The 14,573-nt window shown below is 35.4% G+C and overlaps 1 protein-coding gene across 2 annotated transcripts in view; it reads right to left on the reverse strand.

Moving 5' to 3' along the window:
• Window positions 1-12,511: 12,511 nt before the first annotated feature.
• Window positions 12,512-14,573, reverse strand: part of LOC122813992 — a 155,825-nt gene continuing 153,763 nt past the window's right edge. For both annotated transcript variants that reach the window (XM_044086567.1, XM_044086566.1), the window contains exon 4: window positions 12,512-14,091. In XM_044086567.1, the coding sequence (XP_043942502.1) occupies window positions 13,931-14,091 (161 nt within the window). In that variant the 3' untranslated portion in view covers window positions 12,512-13,930. The remainder of the gene's footprint in view (window positions 14,092-14,573) is intronic.

Raw genomic sequence — 14,573 nt, forward strand, 5'->3', positions numbered from 1 at the left:
TTGATTCACTGTCATGTAAATACAACACAAGGTGTTAAGCAGAAATCATGTCTTAATTCCTGAATGTCTCAAGCTGGAACATCCAATGAGTGACCTCTCAAACCTCTTGCATCAGATGCACATGGGATATATGCAAATGACCCTTATGAACACCATATATCCCATGTGCCTCTGATTCAAGAGGTTTGAGAGGTCACTCATTGGAAGTTCCAGCTTGGACGGAGTTTTCATTTAGTTTTTACTGAATGGTTTTTCTGTGTGACCTTCTCACTCATTGTTTTAGTTAATTCCTGAATGTCACTCAAAGCAACTCAGAAGGGCTCTTTTATTTCTGAACAGGTAAATGACTCAATGAGTGTTTGTTATTTTTTTCTCTTATACCTTGTAATGCATGTCAAGTTGAATAAAATATGAATATGTTAGAGTGCATCATTGAATCTTGTATTTTAAAGCTTTTCTTCTATACTTTTTCTGTTATAAAGTGAGGATATAGATATGGGAAAAATGTCCTTAATACCTGATGGAAATACATTTATTATTTCTTAAGAATTTTTAGTGTGTATAACCCATTAACAGCTACAAAAATCAAACAATTGCACAAATGAAGTAGAAGAAAACAAAATGCATAGAAAATGGCTCAGAATAACAAATTTCATAGTAACTTAAAGTATTAAAAATATAAAAAATGTATTCCAAACAAGAGATATAATGAATCGTATCACTATTTTTAAATAAAAAAACAACTATAATTTATGTTCTACTATGATTAAAGCATTAATAACATTTCAGAAACAAGTTTAAGTTACATTATATAGCAAACAAAAGTAGAACTATTTTCCATTTTAATAATATAACATGCAAGGATATATTTAAAGACTCACTGAACAAGTCTTTGTATACCTCACCAGTCAGCATAATGTATCAGTTATTCACTACAAGCTAGATGTTTTCCCATGGAATGGGGAAAGGCAAAACTAACTGTAGTGTATAATATTTTGCCGTTTTTTATTAAAAAGTAAAGTTAACTGGACCCTCTCAGACCTAATGGAAAAAGAAAGTGGTAGCTGGTGCATGTAAGAAATGAGGTCCCACTCTGTGTTGTATAATTACCAGAGGCTCCTCCTCCTTCCTGCATTCTGCAAGAAATCGGACAGGTTGACAGGCAAAATACCAGAATATCTGCAGAATACTAACATAATGAATAAATGCAAATTAAGTTTTACAGCAAGTAACAGTAAAACTTAAGCCATTGAAGAATGTATTGTTTAGAATATAGAAAAGCAGAACAGAGACAGAAGACTTTGCAATGGTCGTATATGTGGCTTATCTAAGGTGCTGGTTTCTGTTACACTCAAGTACCTCCTGATAAAGGCAGCTCAACAAGGACTTACAGGTGCAGCTGGAAATATATTTACCTGGTTACCTGCAATGTTTTATTATTTCATGGTAAGAATGATCTTTCATTGAATTGTTTGTGCTTTGGGTTTCTATGGTGCTGAATTGTGTTTGTTCTCATTAAGCTTATGGATATTGGACTGGTTAGCGTATGGGAACTATTTTTTACATTTTCACGGTTATATTACGTTCATAGAACAGTGTGGGTAAACAGGTTTGCACTTACTGTCCACTATCATACAATCTTGGACTTTATGTTTTTAAATATGCATTGGTATGGAGGTATATGAGTATGTGACCCCCCCCTAAAAAAAAAATAAAACATCACTTTTATTTTCATTTATTTTTAATTTTATTTATAGGAAATCAATGTGAGTAGGGTAGGTTCTGAAAGTTTTACATAGATTGATAGACAGACAGTATAGATATAGATACACACACACACACACACACACACACACACACACACACACACACACACACACATATATATGGGATCACTACTAAATCCCGAATGTGCAATATACCGATGCCCGAAATCGCGAGACCAAAGTACCGAAAGATGATAATACCTAAACTACTAAGTACCAAAGCACACAATCACAAAATATACATAGTGGTATTGCAATTTCATTGTACTACGTCGGATAATGTAGTGGGGTATAAAACACCTACTTTGACGTAAACGCGCTGTACAGCAATCAACAAGCAAAATATGTCTGACAACAGCTACAGTGCACCTGGAGATATTGGCCAGTTGTATAATCGAATGCAGTCGCAGCAAAGTAAACAGGTACTAGTAATTGAAGGTTACATGTACCACCTGGAAAGGAAATCTCATCCCTGGCGATACTGGTTCTGCAAATATAAACAGAGTGGAAGTTGCAAAGGAAGAACAGTGACACTATCATTATCCGAAGATGAGCAACTGTTAAAGAGCACCCCCCCCACAACCATGCCGGAGATCCTTTTGAAGTTGAAAAATATAAAGTGTGCGGTACACTAAAAGAGAAAGTGTCTCTCTCTAGAGATGCACCGTGCATGCTAGTGGAAGATGCTATGGCATCAACGTCTTTGCAATGTGTGCCAAGTCATCCCGATAAAAAAGCGCTATTGCAACAGATTAGAAGGGTTAGGAGTAAAACTAGTGATGAAACACACATCCCTGATTTAACATTAGAAGGTCTTGATATGGCTATCTTCCCCTTTCAGAGTGGTACGTTCATTGAAAAGCGCATGGTAGATGTACCCTCTCGTAATACTGTAGTAGTCTTTAGCACTATCAATAATCTTCATGATTTAAGTGTAGCTACTATCTGGTTGATGGATGGCACATATTTCTGCAAAGGTGTGCTCTGCCGACAGCTATATAATATTCATGACATAGTGAAGTATGCCGGGTATAGCAAGTGTGTGCCGTTATTGTATTGTTTGATGTATAAAAAGTCCCTAAGGGCATATAACATGATGTGGCATTGTGTACTGTATTTATTATCAGTGCATGAGTTCCCATTAACACTACAGTTCATCCTTTGTGACTTCGAAGTAGCTGCTTTAAAAAGCATTAGGTTAAACTTTGCAGACATTAAGTCGAAGGGCTGCTTGTTCCATTTTGGATGCAACGTTTGGAGGAAAGTGAAGCAGCTTGGACTTGGCTCACTTTATAATTCTAACCGTGGTTTTCAATTGGTGGTGAAATGTTTAGTTGGGCTGGCATTCCTTCCTGAATCAGACGTCATACCAACGTTTAATGCCTTAAAAGAGAAATTCCCAGCAGAGGGCATAGATATTCTGAAATATTTTTTCTGATTGGTACGTGTTTGGGAAACTTAGAAAGTTTGCTACATGATCTACTGCTTTAACATGTTTTCCACCTCTGTTTCCTATTACATTTTGGAATGTGTATGAACTAAATAGGTTATTTTTGCCATGTATGCAGAACTCGGTGGAAGCGTGGCATCGCCGATTGAAATGTCTGATTGGCAGTAAGGCAACTGATCTGTCGGTTTTAATGAGGGCTTTGGTGAAAGAACGGAATCGTGTGGATGGATTGCGAGAACATTTGGTGGCAGGCTGTCCTTCTTCTCCTAAACGCAGAAAGTTGCTTCAGCACCATAGCCAGTTTCAGAGCATACTGGATAATCAAAACAGTTACACCAGCATGGAATTGGTCAGAGCTATTGCTCATTTATTAAATATGTGAGGAGTGTATTATGTCGTACCAGGATAAACTGGGTGAAGTTTAAGTTTACATGGGGTTCACTTTCTTTGATTCTGGTTATTGTTTACAGTGAGTGTTACGAAGTAATACAATGGATTTGTGATGGTATTTACATTCATGGAACGGTGTTCATTAGCATTCCGTGTGCTACTCATATGGTTTCTGGTCTTGTTTTTCAGTTTGAGGTGTTTCAATTGCCTGTCTCACTGTTGCTGTTGTCACATTACTTTAGTTCGATATTTCGGGCTTTCGTTATTGTGTGCTTCGGTACTTAGTAGTTTAGTTATTATGATCTTTCGGTACTTTGGTCTCGTGATTTCGGGCATCGGTATTTTGCACATTCGGAATTTAGTAGTGATCCCATATATATATATATATATATATATATATATATATATACAGAGAAATATATACTTATACATAAAGACATAGATATAGTTATATATATATATATATATATATATATATATATAGAGAGAGAGAGAGACAGAGAGAGAGAGATAAGGTATGCATATGTATTGTGGCAAAAATCAATAGGGTTCCAGCAATTAAGTTTCACCAAAGCATAGCTTTCTCCTGCACTCAAAAAAAAAATAGGGGGGTGGGTACATCTTCGTCTGACTTTGATGAACTGTGTGTCTAGTGAATGATCCCTATCCCAGGGCTAGTGCTGGCACTAAAGTGGATTTCTTTCTGACTGAATGAACAAAGTTAGTTTTCTCACACTGACAGTATGACCTGGGATAGTGATACAGTCACAATTTGTTTCTGGGACCTTACTTAGAACAACTTTCCTTATCTAAAACACATTTGTAATAACCCTGAGGAGGTGATATGACCTAATTTTTGTGACGATATCTTGTACATTGCAAGTAATTAAGTAGGTGGAGTTTATAAGCTGTACAGCATTTTGAATAGACTGAATTATTTTACTGAAAACAAAAGTGGTAAAAACAGCACAGCAGTATTTGATTAATAAGGGAAACAGAAGGGTGGTCCAGAATATATTTTTCAGATCAAACTTTAGTTGAGGAGAGACAAAATATACATATTGAAGGATACTCTTGGATATAAGACAAAGATGAAACTACTCTAGTAATGGAACTATAGTGGAAATGCAAGCATGTTTCTGTTGCATATACTAAAGCTACATTTAGGGAAAAAGTGTTATCTTCATCTTTAATTATGGCATTAGTCCCACGTGTTAATGCATTATTACATATAGCAAACATATCAACCACAATAAAATCTGGAGATTTGTTATCATCACATAATAAAAATATGCACATCATTGTGTGTTTCTGAACAATATTTGCTAGAATTAACTTAACAATATGTGATGTGTATGCATGTCTGGAATACTTAATCAGGAATTAGAACTTAATATGTGATGTGCATGTATGTCTGGAATATTTAATCAGGAATTAGAACTTAACAATATGTGATGTGCATGCATGTCTGGAATACTTAATCAGGAATTAGAACTTAACAATGTGTGATGTGCATGCATGTCTGGAATACTTAATCAGGAATTAGAACTTAACAATATGTGATGTGCATGCATGTCTGGAATACTTAATCAGGAATTAGAACTTAACAATATGTGATGTACATGCATGTCTGGAATACTTAAACAGGAATTAGAACTTAACAATATGTGATGTGCATGCATGTCTGGAATACTTAAACAGGAATTAGAACTTAACAATATGTGATGTGCATGCATGTCTGGAATACTTAATCAGGAATTAGAACTTAACAATATGTGATGTGCATGCATGTCTGGAATACTTAATTAGGAATTAGAACTTAACAATATGTGATGTGCATGCTTGTCTGGAATACTTAATCAGGAATTAGAACTTAACAATATGTGATGTGCATGCATGTCTGGAATACTTAATCAGGAATTAGAACTTAACAATATGTGATGTGCATGCATGTCTGGAATACTTAATCAGGAATTAGAACTTAACAATATGTGATGTGCATGCATGTCTGGAATACTTAATCAGGAATTAGAACTTAACAATATGTGATGTGCATGCATGTCTGGAATACTTAATCAGGAATTAGAACTTAACAATATGTGATGTGCATGCATGTCTGGAATACTTAATCAGGAATTAGAACTTAACAATATGTGATGTGCATGCATGTCTGGAATACTTAATCAGGAATTAGAACTTAACAATATGTGATGTGCATGCATGCCTGGAATACTTAATCAGGAATTGGAACTTAACAATATGTGATGTGCATGCGTGTCTGGAATACTTAATCAGGAATTAGAACTTAATATGTGATGTGCATGCATGTCTGGAATATTTAATCGGGAATTAGAACTTAACAATATGTGACGTGCATGCATGTCTGGAATACTTAATCAGGAATTAGAACTTAACAATATGTGATGTGCATGCATGTCTGGAATACTTAATCGGGAATTAGAACTTAACAATATGTGATGTGCATGCTTGTCTGGAATACTTAATCAGGAATTAGAACTTAACAATATGTGATGTGCATGCATGTCTGGAATACTTAATCAGGAATTAGAACTTAACAATATGTGATGTGCATGCATGTCTGGAATACTTAATCAGGAATTAGAACTTAACAATATGTGATGTGCATGCATGTCTGGAATACTTAATCAGGAATTAGAACTTAACAATATGTGATGTGCATGCATGTCTGGAATACTTAATCAGGAATTAGAACTTAACAATATGTGATGTGCAAGCATGTCTGGAATAATTAATCAGAAATTAGAACTTAACAATATGTGATGTGCATGCATGTCTGGAATACTTAATCAGGAATTAGAACTTAACAATATGTGATGTGCATGCATGTCTGGAATACTTAATCAGGAATTAGAACTTAATATGTGATGTGCATGCATGTCTGGAATACTTAATCAGGAATTAGAACTTAACAATATGTGATGTGCATGCATGTCTGGAATACTTAATCAGGAATTAGAACTTAAAAATATGTGATGTGCATGCATGTCTGGAATACTTAAACAGGAATTAGAACTTAACAATATGTGATTTGCATGCATGTCTGGAATACTTAATCAGAAATTAGAACTTAACAATATGTGATGTGCATGCATGTCTGGAATACTTAATCAGGAATTGGAACTTAACACTATGTGATGTGCATGCATGTCTGGAATACTTAAACAGGAATTAGAACTTAACAATATGTGATGTGCATGCTTGTCTGGAATTCTTAATCAGGAATTAGAACTTAATATGTGATGTGCATGCATGTCTGGAATACTTAATCAGGATTTAAAACTTAACAATATGTGATGTGCATGCATGTCTGGAATACTTAATCAGGAATTAGAACTTAACAATATGTGATGTGCATGCATGTCTGGAATACTTAATCAGGAATTAGAACTTAACAATATGTGATATGCATGCATGTCTGGAATACTTAATCAGGAATTAGAACTTAACAATATGTGATGTGCATGCATGTCTGGAATACTTAATCAGGAATTAGAACTTAACAATATGTGATGTGCATGCATGTCTGGAATACTTAATCAGGAATTAGAACTTAACAATATGTGATGAGCATGCATGTCTGGAATACTTAATCAGGAATTGGAACTTAACAATATGTGATGTGCATGCATGTCTGGAATACTTAATCAGGAATTAGAACTTAATATGTGATGTGCATGCATGTCTGGAATACTTAATCGGGAATTAGAACTTAACAATATGTGATGTGCATGCATGTCTGGAGTACTTAATCGGGAATTAGAACTTAACAATATGTGATGTGCATGCATGTCTGGAATACTTAATCAGGAATTAGAACTTAACAATATGTGATGTGCATGCATGTCTGGAATACTTAATCAGGAATTAGAACTTAACAATATGTGATGAGCATGCATGTCTGGAATACTTAATCAGGAACTGGAACTTAACAATATGTGATGTGCATGCATGTCTGGAATACTTAATCAGGAATTAGAACTTAATATGTGATGTGCATGCATGTCTGGAATACTTAATCGGGAATTAGAACTTAACAATATGTGATGTGCATGCATGTCTGGAATACTTAATCGGGAATTAGAACTTAACAATATGTGATGTGCATGCTTGTCTGGAATACTTAATCAGGAATTAGAACTTAACAATATGTGATGTGCATGCATGTCTGGAATACTTAATCAGGAATTAGAACTTAACAATATGTGATGTGCATGCATGTCTGGAATACTTAATCAGGAATTAGAACTTAACAATATGTGATGTGCATGCATGTCTGGAATACTTAATCAGGAATTAGAACTTAACAATATGTGATGTGCATGCATGTCTGGAATACTTAATCAGGAATTAGAACTTAACAATATATGATGTGCATGCATGTCTGGAATACTTAATCAGGAATTAGAACTTAACAATATGTGATGTGCATGCATGTCTGGAATACTTAATCAGGAATTAGAACTTAACAATATGTGATGTGCATGCATGTCTGGAATACTTAATCAGGAATAAGAACTTAACAATATGTGATGTGCATGCATGTCTGGAATACTTAATCAGGAATTAGAACTTAATATGGGATGTACATGCATGTCTGGAATACTTAATCAGGAATTAGAACTTAATATGTGATGTGCATGCATGTCTGGAATACTTAATCAGGAATTAGAACTTAACAATATGTGATGTGCATGCATGTCTGGAATACTTAATCAGGAATTAGAACTTAACAATATGTGATGTGCATGCATGTCTGGAATACTTAATCAGGAATTAGAACTTAACAATATGTGATGTGCATGCATGTCTGGAATACTTAAACTGGAATTAGAACTTAACAATATGTGATGTGCATGCATGTCTGGAATACTTAATCAGGAATTAGAACTTAATATGTGATGTGCATGCATGTCTGGAATACTTAAACAGGAATTAGAACTTAACAATATGTGATGTGCATGCATGTCTGGAATACTTCAGGAATTTTCATAAATCATATCTTATTTTATGTTTTTTTAAATTACTGTTAATTACACATCTTGTTTGAAAAACAATCTATCAGGTTTATATTAACAGAAAATCGCATCAAAGAATACTAAAATTCCACAGCACAATTCTATCAAAGTGTCCAATAGAAAAAAAAAACACACAAAGTATTTCTCCTATATAAAATGCAAGGCTCCATCAGAGTAATTCTTCATTATCTTAGTTATATTAACAGAAAATATCAGAATGACGACCAAGATCCTGTGTTGGTTCAGGAGGTTGACTGTGTCTTGTAGCTGCTTTCATAACTTTAGTGTTACGAATTTTTTATATAGCTGAATTCAAATAATTGACTTGTTTGGCAATAAACATAGAATTAAATGATGGTGACACATTTTGGGATCAATGGACAAAGACGTGTTAATTCAAGAAGACACATGCAGCACAGTTGACAATGTGGATGTATGTGTAGAGGTGGACAAGAAAAATGTGATGAGAATTGGGTCAAAACATGTTAGAATAGATGTCAATGTAATTATGCATGATTTTTTTCTGTGTTTTTCTGTATCTTTTTGTCTTCTAACACACACTGGTGCTAGTTCCCTGACAGTAGGGACTCAGCCTCCAAATCCACTCTGGGAGGTTTTGTATGTGGAACTACCATCTTTCACACAGTTGTTGCAGGTCATGAGGCATTATTTTGGCATCTATATTACATAATCGAACTTTTAAAAGTTTGAATGTCATATGATTGACACCACATGATCGAACTTTTAAAAGTTTGAAAATGTAATAAAAAAAAATAAACCAAAGGAAAAAACCTACCTGAACAGTTTAAGCAGGGGGAAAGCCTCCCTGCAACCCCCATCCCCCACTCTTTAAATATACCAACTCCAAGATCGCACTACAGTGCAGAAAAGGGAAATCTTCCCATTCTGCACTGTATAGAAATCTCCACTGAAACATTCTAACTTTTAAAAGTTCGATCATATGGTGTCGACCATATGATGTTCGAACTTTTAAGAGTTTGGCAACGTGATATAGACCCTTATTTTGCACTTATTTAACCTGTATACAACCCATGATGATGACCTGCCTACCCACATCACTGCAAAGGCTGCCTATGTCCCCATCATATGAATGTTTCTTGGTATGCAAAAAGAGAAGCTACCATCACCAGCTTGGGTAGCCTCAAAGCACGTCCCTCCTAAATGGCTCTGTGTGTGTGTGTGTGTGTGTGTGTGTGTGTGTGTGTGTGTGTGTGTGTGTGTGTGTGTGTGTGTGTGTGTGTGTATGTGTGTGTACATAAATATATAATTATTTTCTTTATTTAGTTTTATGAGACTTAACTAAGACTTCCCAGAGAGTTATTGGCTGTTTACTAAAGTTGTGTCCTATTAGATCATCTAATATTGATTTGAAAGACATTTACTAACCTCTCTTTTTCACCTGTTCATATTTGCTATACTTTAATGTAGCTTTCAGTGACATTAACATATACTGAACACGTTTTAACTTTTTATTTTCTTTTTCCTTGACTGTTGATGGATGTTCATAATACTGCAAATTCCTGTATGAACATTTTATGTAAAGCCAATTACATTTATGTGAAACATTGCTTAGTTAAAGTGTAGCCAGTGCATGTTTAGGCCCGACTTTCCCTACTTGGCTGGAGAAGGCCTCTGGTAAAGCCATTATATGATCCCTTCCTTGGTGGGGGAGGTGTCGGATAAAGCTAGCATTTAGGTAGATAATGGGGCGTTAGTATTACATCAGTACCGTGTTACAAAATGGAGGGGAGTAAGAAGAGAACGGATGCTGTTTGTAGTTTCTCTTCTGGTTGTGGCAGGGAAACAGGTTGGAAAGCTGTATACATGAATGTTTTAAACAAGTCAGGGTCATTTATTGGCCCTTTGAGACTCAGTGAAAATCTTGCTGAGTTAATGCATGAGAAATCAGAAGAAAATGCTGTGGTATGTCATTTGATAATATTCTATGTTTATGCATATAGTCCGATGGAGATTTAATCTAATGTAAAAGAACTGAGTTTGCATCTTACATTTAACTGATGAAGTACCGTGCTAGGGTGTTTGATGACGTTGCTCCATACTGACAAGAAGAGATATTAGAACTTTTGAGTATATGACACCTGAAACAGAGACTGGTAGTTTAGGTGTCTGTCTTAAAGAATGAAATGGTTAATTGTGAATCTCTGGGAAAGATATGAATTTGAAACATGTTTAAAACTGTTCCTTCTGTTATGGTTCTGTGACAGTTAATAAAGGATATGAAAGTTGTTCAAATTTGTTTGGCTGTACAGAACAAGTTGGGTATTTGCAGACAGCAAGTTAACTATGAAGATTTGGCTGCTATGGTATTAATTTCTAACTCTGAGCAGTTGCTGGGATGTTTTTGAAAAATGGTGTGCACCTAGTTACTTAAGTTAACACCATCAAATTTCAGAATTATGTATGGTTAAAGGTGACTGGGGGGATAAAAGATCTTCTAGCATGAGACTATTTAAAGTCAACAGGCCATACAGAAGATTATCTTTTAGAATGGGTAAAAGAGATTTTAGTCATGAGAAAACTACTTTATACATAGCGATGATGATGATGATGACTGAAATACATGTTTATTTAGTTATTAACTGCTAAGAGGTTTTGATGACAGAGTATATCCTGCATTGTTGGTGTTGCCAACAGTCATGGTAAACACCTTTGTGAAAAAGGTATATATATTCCTAAAAGTTATGTTGCAAGATATTAAATTAGGCAAGACAATTAGCTGGATTCTAATGAGACAACACTGCTAAAGATAATTTTATTTATTTTTACAGATACCAATAAACATGAAAAGTGTTGTACCTTTTATCAGTCTATGGATTTGGAACTCATCCCTTATCGATACAATGATGTAAGTTTCTTATAAGTATCATCGGTATCCAGCGAATAGCATAGCATTAGCAATAGCAACAACAAAGTTTAACGTTTGTCTTTGAAATGACAAAGATTGCTGCCTGCAGTCTGCAAAATGTTTATTGTTATATGTTATTAGTGAAAATGGAAATTGGTGTAGCAACTGCTTGCTTGGTTTCACTGTAACAATAAATTACAAACGTAGCAAATAAACTGCAACCCCTTAACCTCCCTGTTGGTTCTTCTTAATGGATTCATGTAGCATTGTTGTCCATTCTGTGGTATTTTTTAAAGCATAAGGGCTTAAATTACAAAAAGACTGTATTTTGAAATGTGTGCTTCGTTGTCTGAAGTTACCAAAGAAAAGAGAACTTTTTTTTTTCTCCAAGTAAAAGCAGCTTTAGATGTTATAATAATACATAACGGGTTGTATAAGCAATACCTTTCAGGTGCCGGTGTAGACCTCCCATAAAGCATTAACTTTAGGCAATGGTTGGTTTATGATCTTCTGATCACAGTTTTGTGCATTTTTGGTAATATGTTGCTCATTAGATATGAAGCCTGATAACTCTTTAAAATATATGTATACATGATATATCCAAAATGAGTAATTACTGATGCATATTTGGAGTTTATATATTTCCGTTTGTTCCATGTTGATTCAGATGACATTCTCTGTGCTTTTGTAAGTTTTGATTTGGCTTTGTCATTCTGTAGCATTTACTTCATCCAACACATTGCCTGAAACTAGGGCATTGGTGTCGCTCATACAAAGAAACTATATCCTGCTACTTGCTTTTTATGCTGTCACATGTTAAGGTAAGAAAAAGTCCTGTACCAAAGGAAAATAGCCAAAAGCAATACCTGATGGCATTAGAAAGTTGCTACAGCATTTCAAACAGCAACCAAACTATAGTCATGACCATAAATACCTTGCATAAAAAGAACATGCAGTCTGCTAGTTTAAAACTAAAGTATTTAATAACAAATATACCCCAGATTCAGTTTAATTTGGAAATGATTCAAATTCAAGCATTTATTACATCCACTTGTTATATTTCCTTGGTTTCTGTGAAACTTTTTTTTTTTTTTTTCAGCTTTTGAATTTTGCTGTTTCCAAGTGTTTATAGTTTTTTTTTTAATGCAATATAAGGTGGACTGCGGCTTTTTCCTTCTAGAAAAACAAATATATTAAATCATTTTAAGTGCTCATATCTTGGCTAAGTTTTAAAACTGCTTTTATCAAATACAATTGCAAGATCTGAAAACAACTGATAATTACAAAATAAAGACTATCACTTCCCTTCTGGCCAGTATAATGATGCAGAGATGCAGAGGCAAGATATTCATGTGTTGCATTGTTAACCAAGGTTTGAGAAAAGGACAGGCTGATGTTGCATTCAGATGGATGAGAGAAGATGAGGACCAGAGGTTTACAAACAAGGGGCCACAAGCCTGCATGAGGGGGCAACAGATCAGTGGCCTGAGATCTGCAAGGAAGAAATGAGGGTGTCTCAGGACTGCAGAAAAATAACAGACAAGGGGCCACATGACTTAAGGGTAAGAAAAGATGAATCACAGGTTTGTAGAGGAGTATAGATGAGGGGCCAAAAGTCTGCATGGGGAGAATGGGCAAGTAACCAAAGGTCTGCAAGAAAAAAAGTGATGAGGGGCCACAGGCCTATAGAAGGAGAACAGATGAAGGGTCATAAGCCTGTAGGATAAGAACAGATGAGGGGAACACAGACTTATAAGGAAATAGCAGATAAGGTACCACAAACCTACAGGAGAGGAAGAGATGCAGGGCAGGAATACATGAGGGCTCACAGGCTTTCTGTCCAGTTTTGGGAGTAAGGATGCAGAATTGTGACCCCAGAATGTGACTGAGACAGCAGGCCCTTGTAGATGTAGAATAAGGCAATGATGTGGGTGACACAACAAAGAAGTCAAGAAGTGTATGCAAGGCCTTCATACAAGTTGGCGAGCACCCACAGCACACCGAGTTCAAATAATGACTATATGACCATCACTTTCGAAGGGCAATTATGCTCTATCTACATTGTCAGCCCTCATTCCTTGAATGGTATATGCTAGGTACATGCAAGGTCCAGGCAGCTCCATGGGAAGCATTGTCTCAGCAAAGGATTAAAGCAGAATGAAACTGGAAAGGGGCAACTGTAGCGATGTGTAGCAAGTAGTACTGGGGCATAAAACAGAGAGCAGAGCCAGAACAAGTGCAAATAACTTTCCTCATTCTGTTATCTTACTTAATTACTTTACAACTTTGCCACTCGTAATTAGCAATTGAAGACACTGTGCATGAGGGAAAATTGATTTTATAGACCAGCAGATTGCACATGCCACATTTATTGGTCTACTTATCTTATTCTACTATAAACAGAAACAAAGATAATAACTATGACAATTACACTTAATGAGGCCAGCAGTGCATAATCTTGTGATTTCAGTAAGGCAGATGTCTCCATTCTACTTGATTCAGACATAGGTTCTTGTCCTTCATGTGTGGATTCTTCGCCATCTGAAAAGCAAGAAAATAGAAATAATATTTAATGAAGTTACCAAATCAGATAGAAAATATAACGGACTACTGAAAGGCAGAAGCAATCAAACCAGTATGCACCTTTCCAAAACCATCACCTTTTATCAAATGAAAATATATATTTTTTAAAAAAGGCAAGTAGTAACAGAAAAAAAAACTTGCTATGTGACTTACAGAAATAAGCAAGTATGTCAAGAAAAGATGAGAAATATTACTGTAACTGTGTCCATCCCAAATGTTCACAGGTGAGTGTTCATAGGGATGAGAAATATTACTGTAACTGTGTCCATCCCAAATGTACACAGGTGAGTGTTCATAGGGATGAGAAATATTACTGTAACTGTGTCCATCCCAAATGTACACAGGTGAGCGTTCATAGGGAAGAGAAATATTACTGTAACTGTGTCCATCCCAAATGTACACAGGTGAGTGTTCATAGGGGTGAGAAATATTACTGTAAC

The sequence above is a fragment of the Protopterus annectens genome, chromosome 10.part0 (assembly GCF_019279795.1).
Source record: "Protopterus annectens isolate FY-2018-M chromosome 10.part0, PAN1.0, whole genome shotgun sequence".
Classification (NCBI taxonomy): domain Eukaryota; kingdom Metazoa; phylum Chordata; order Ceratodontiformes; family Protopteridae; genus Protopterus; species Protopterus annectens.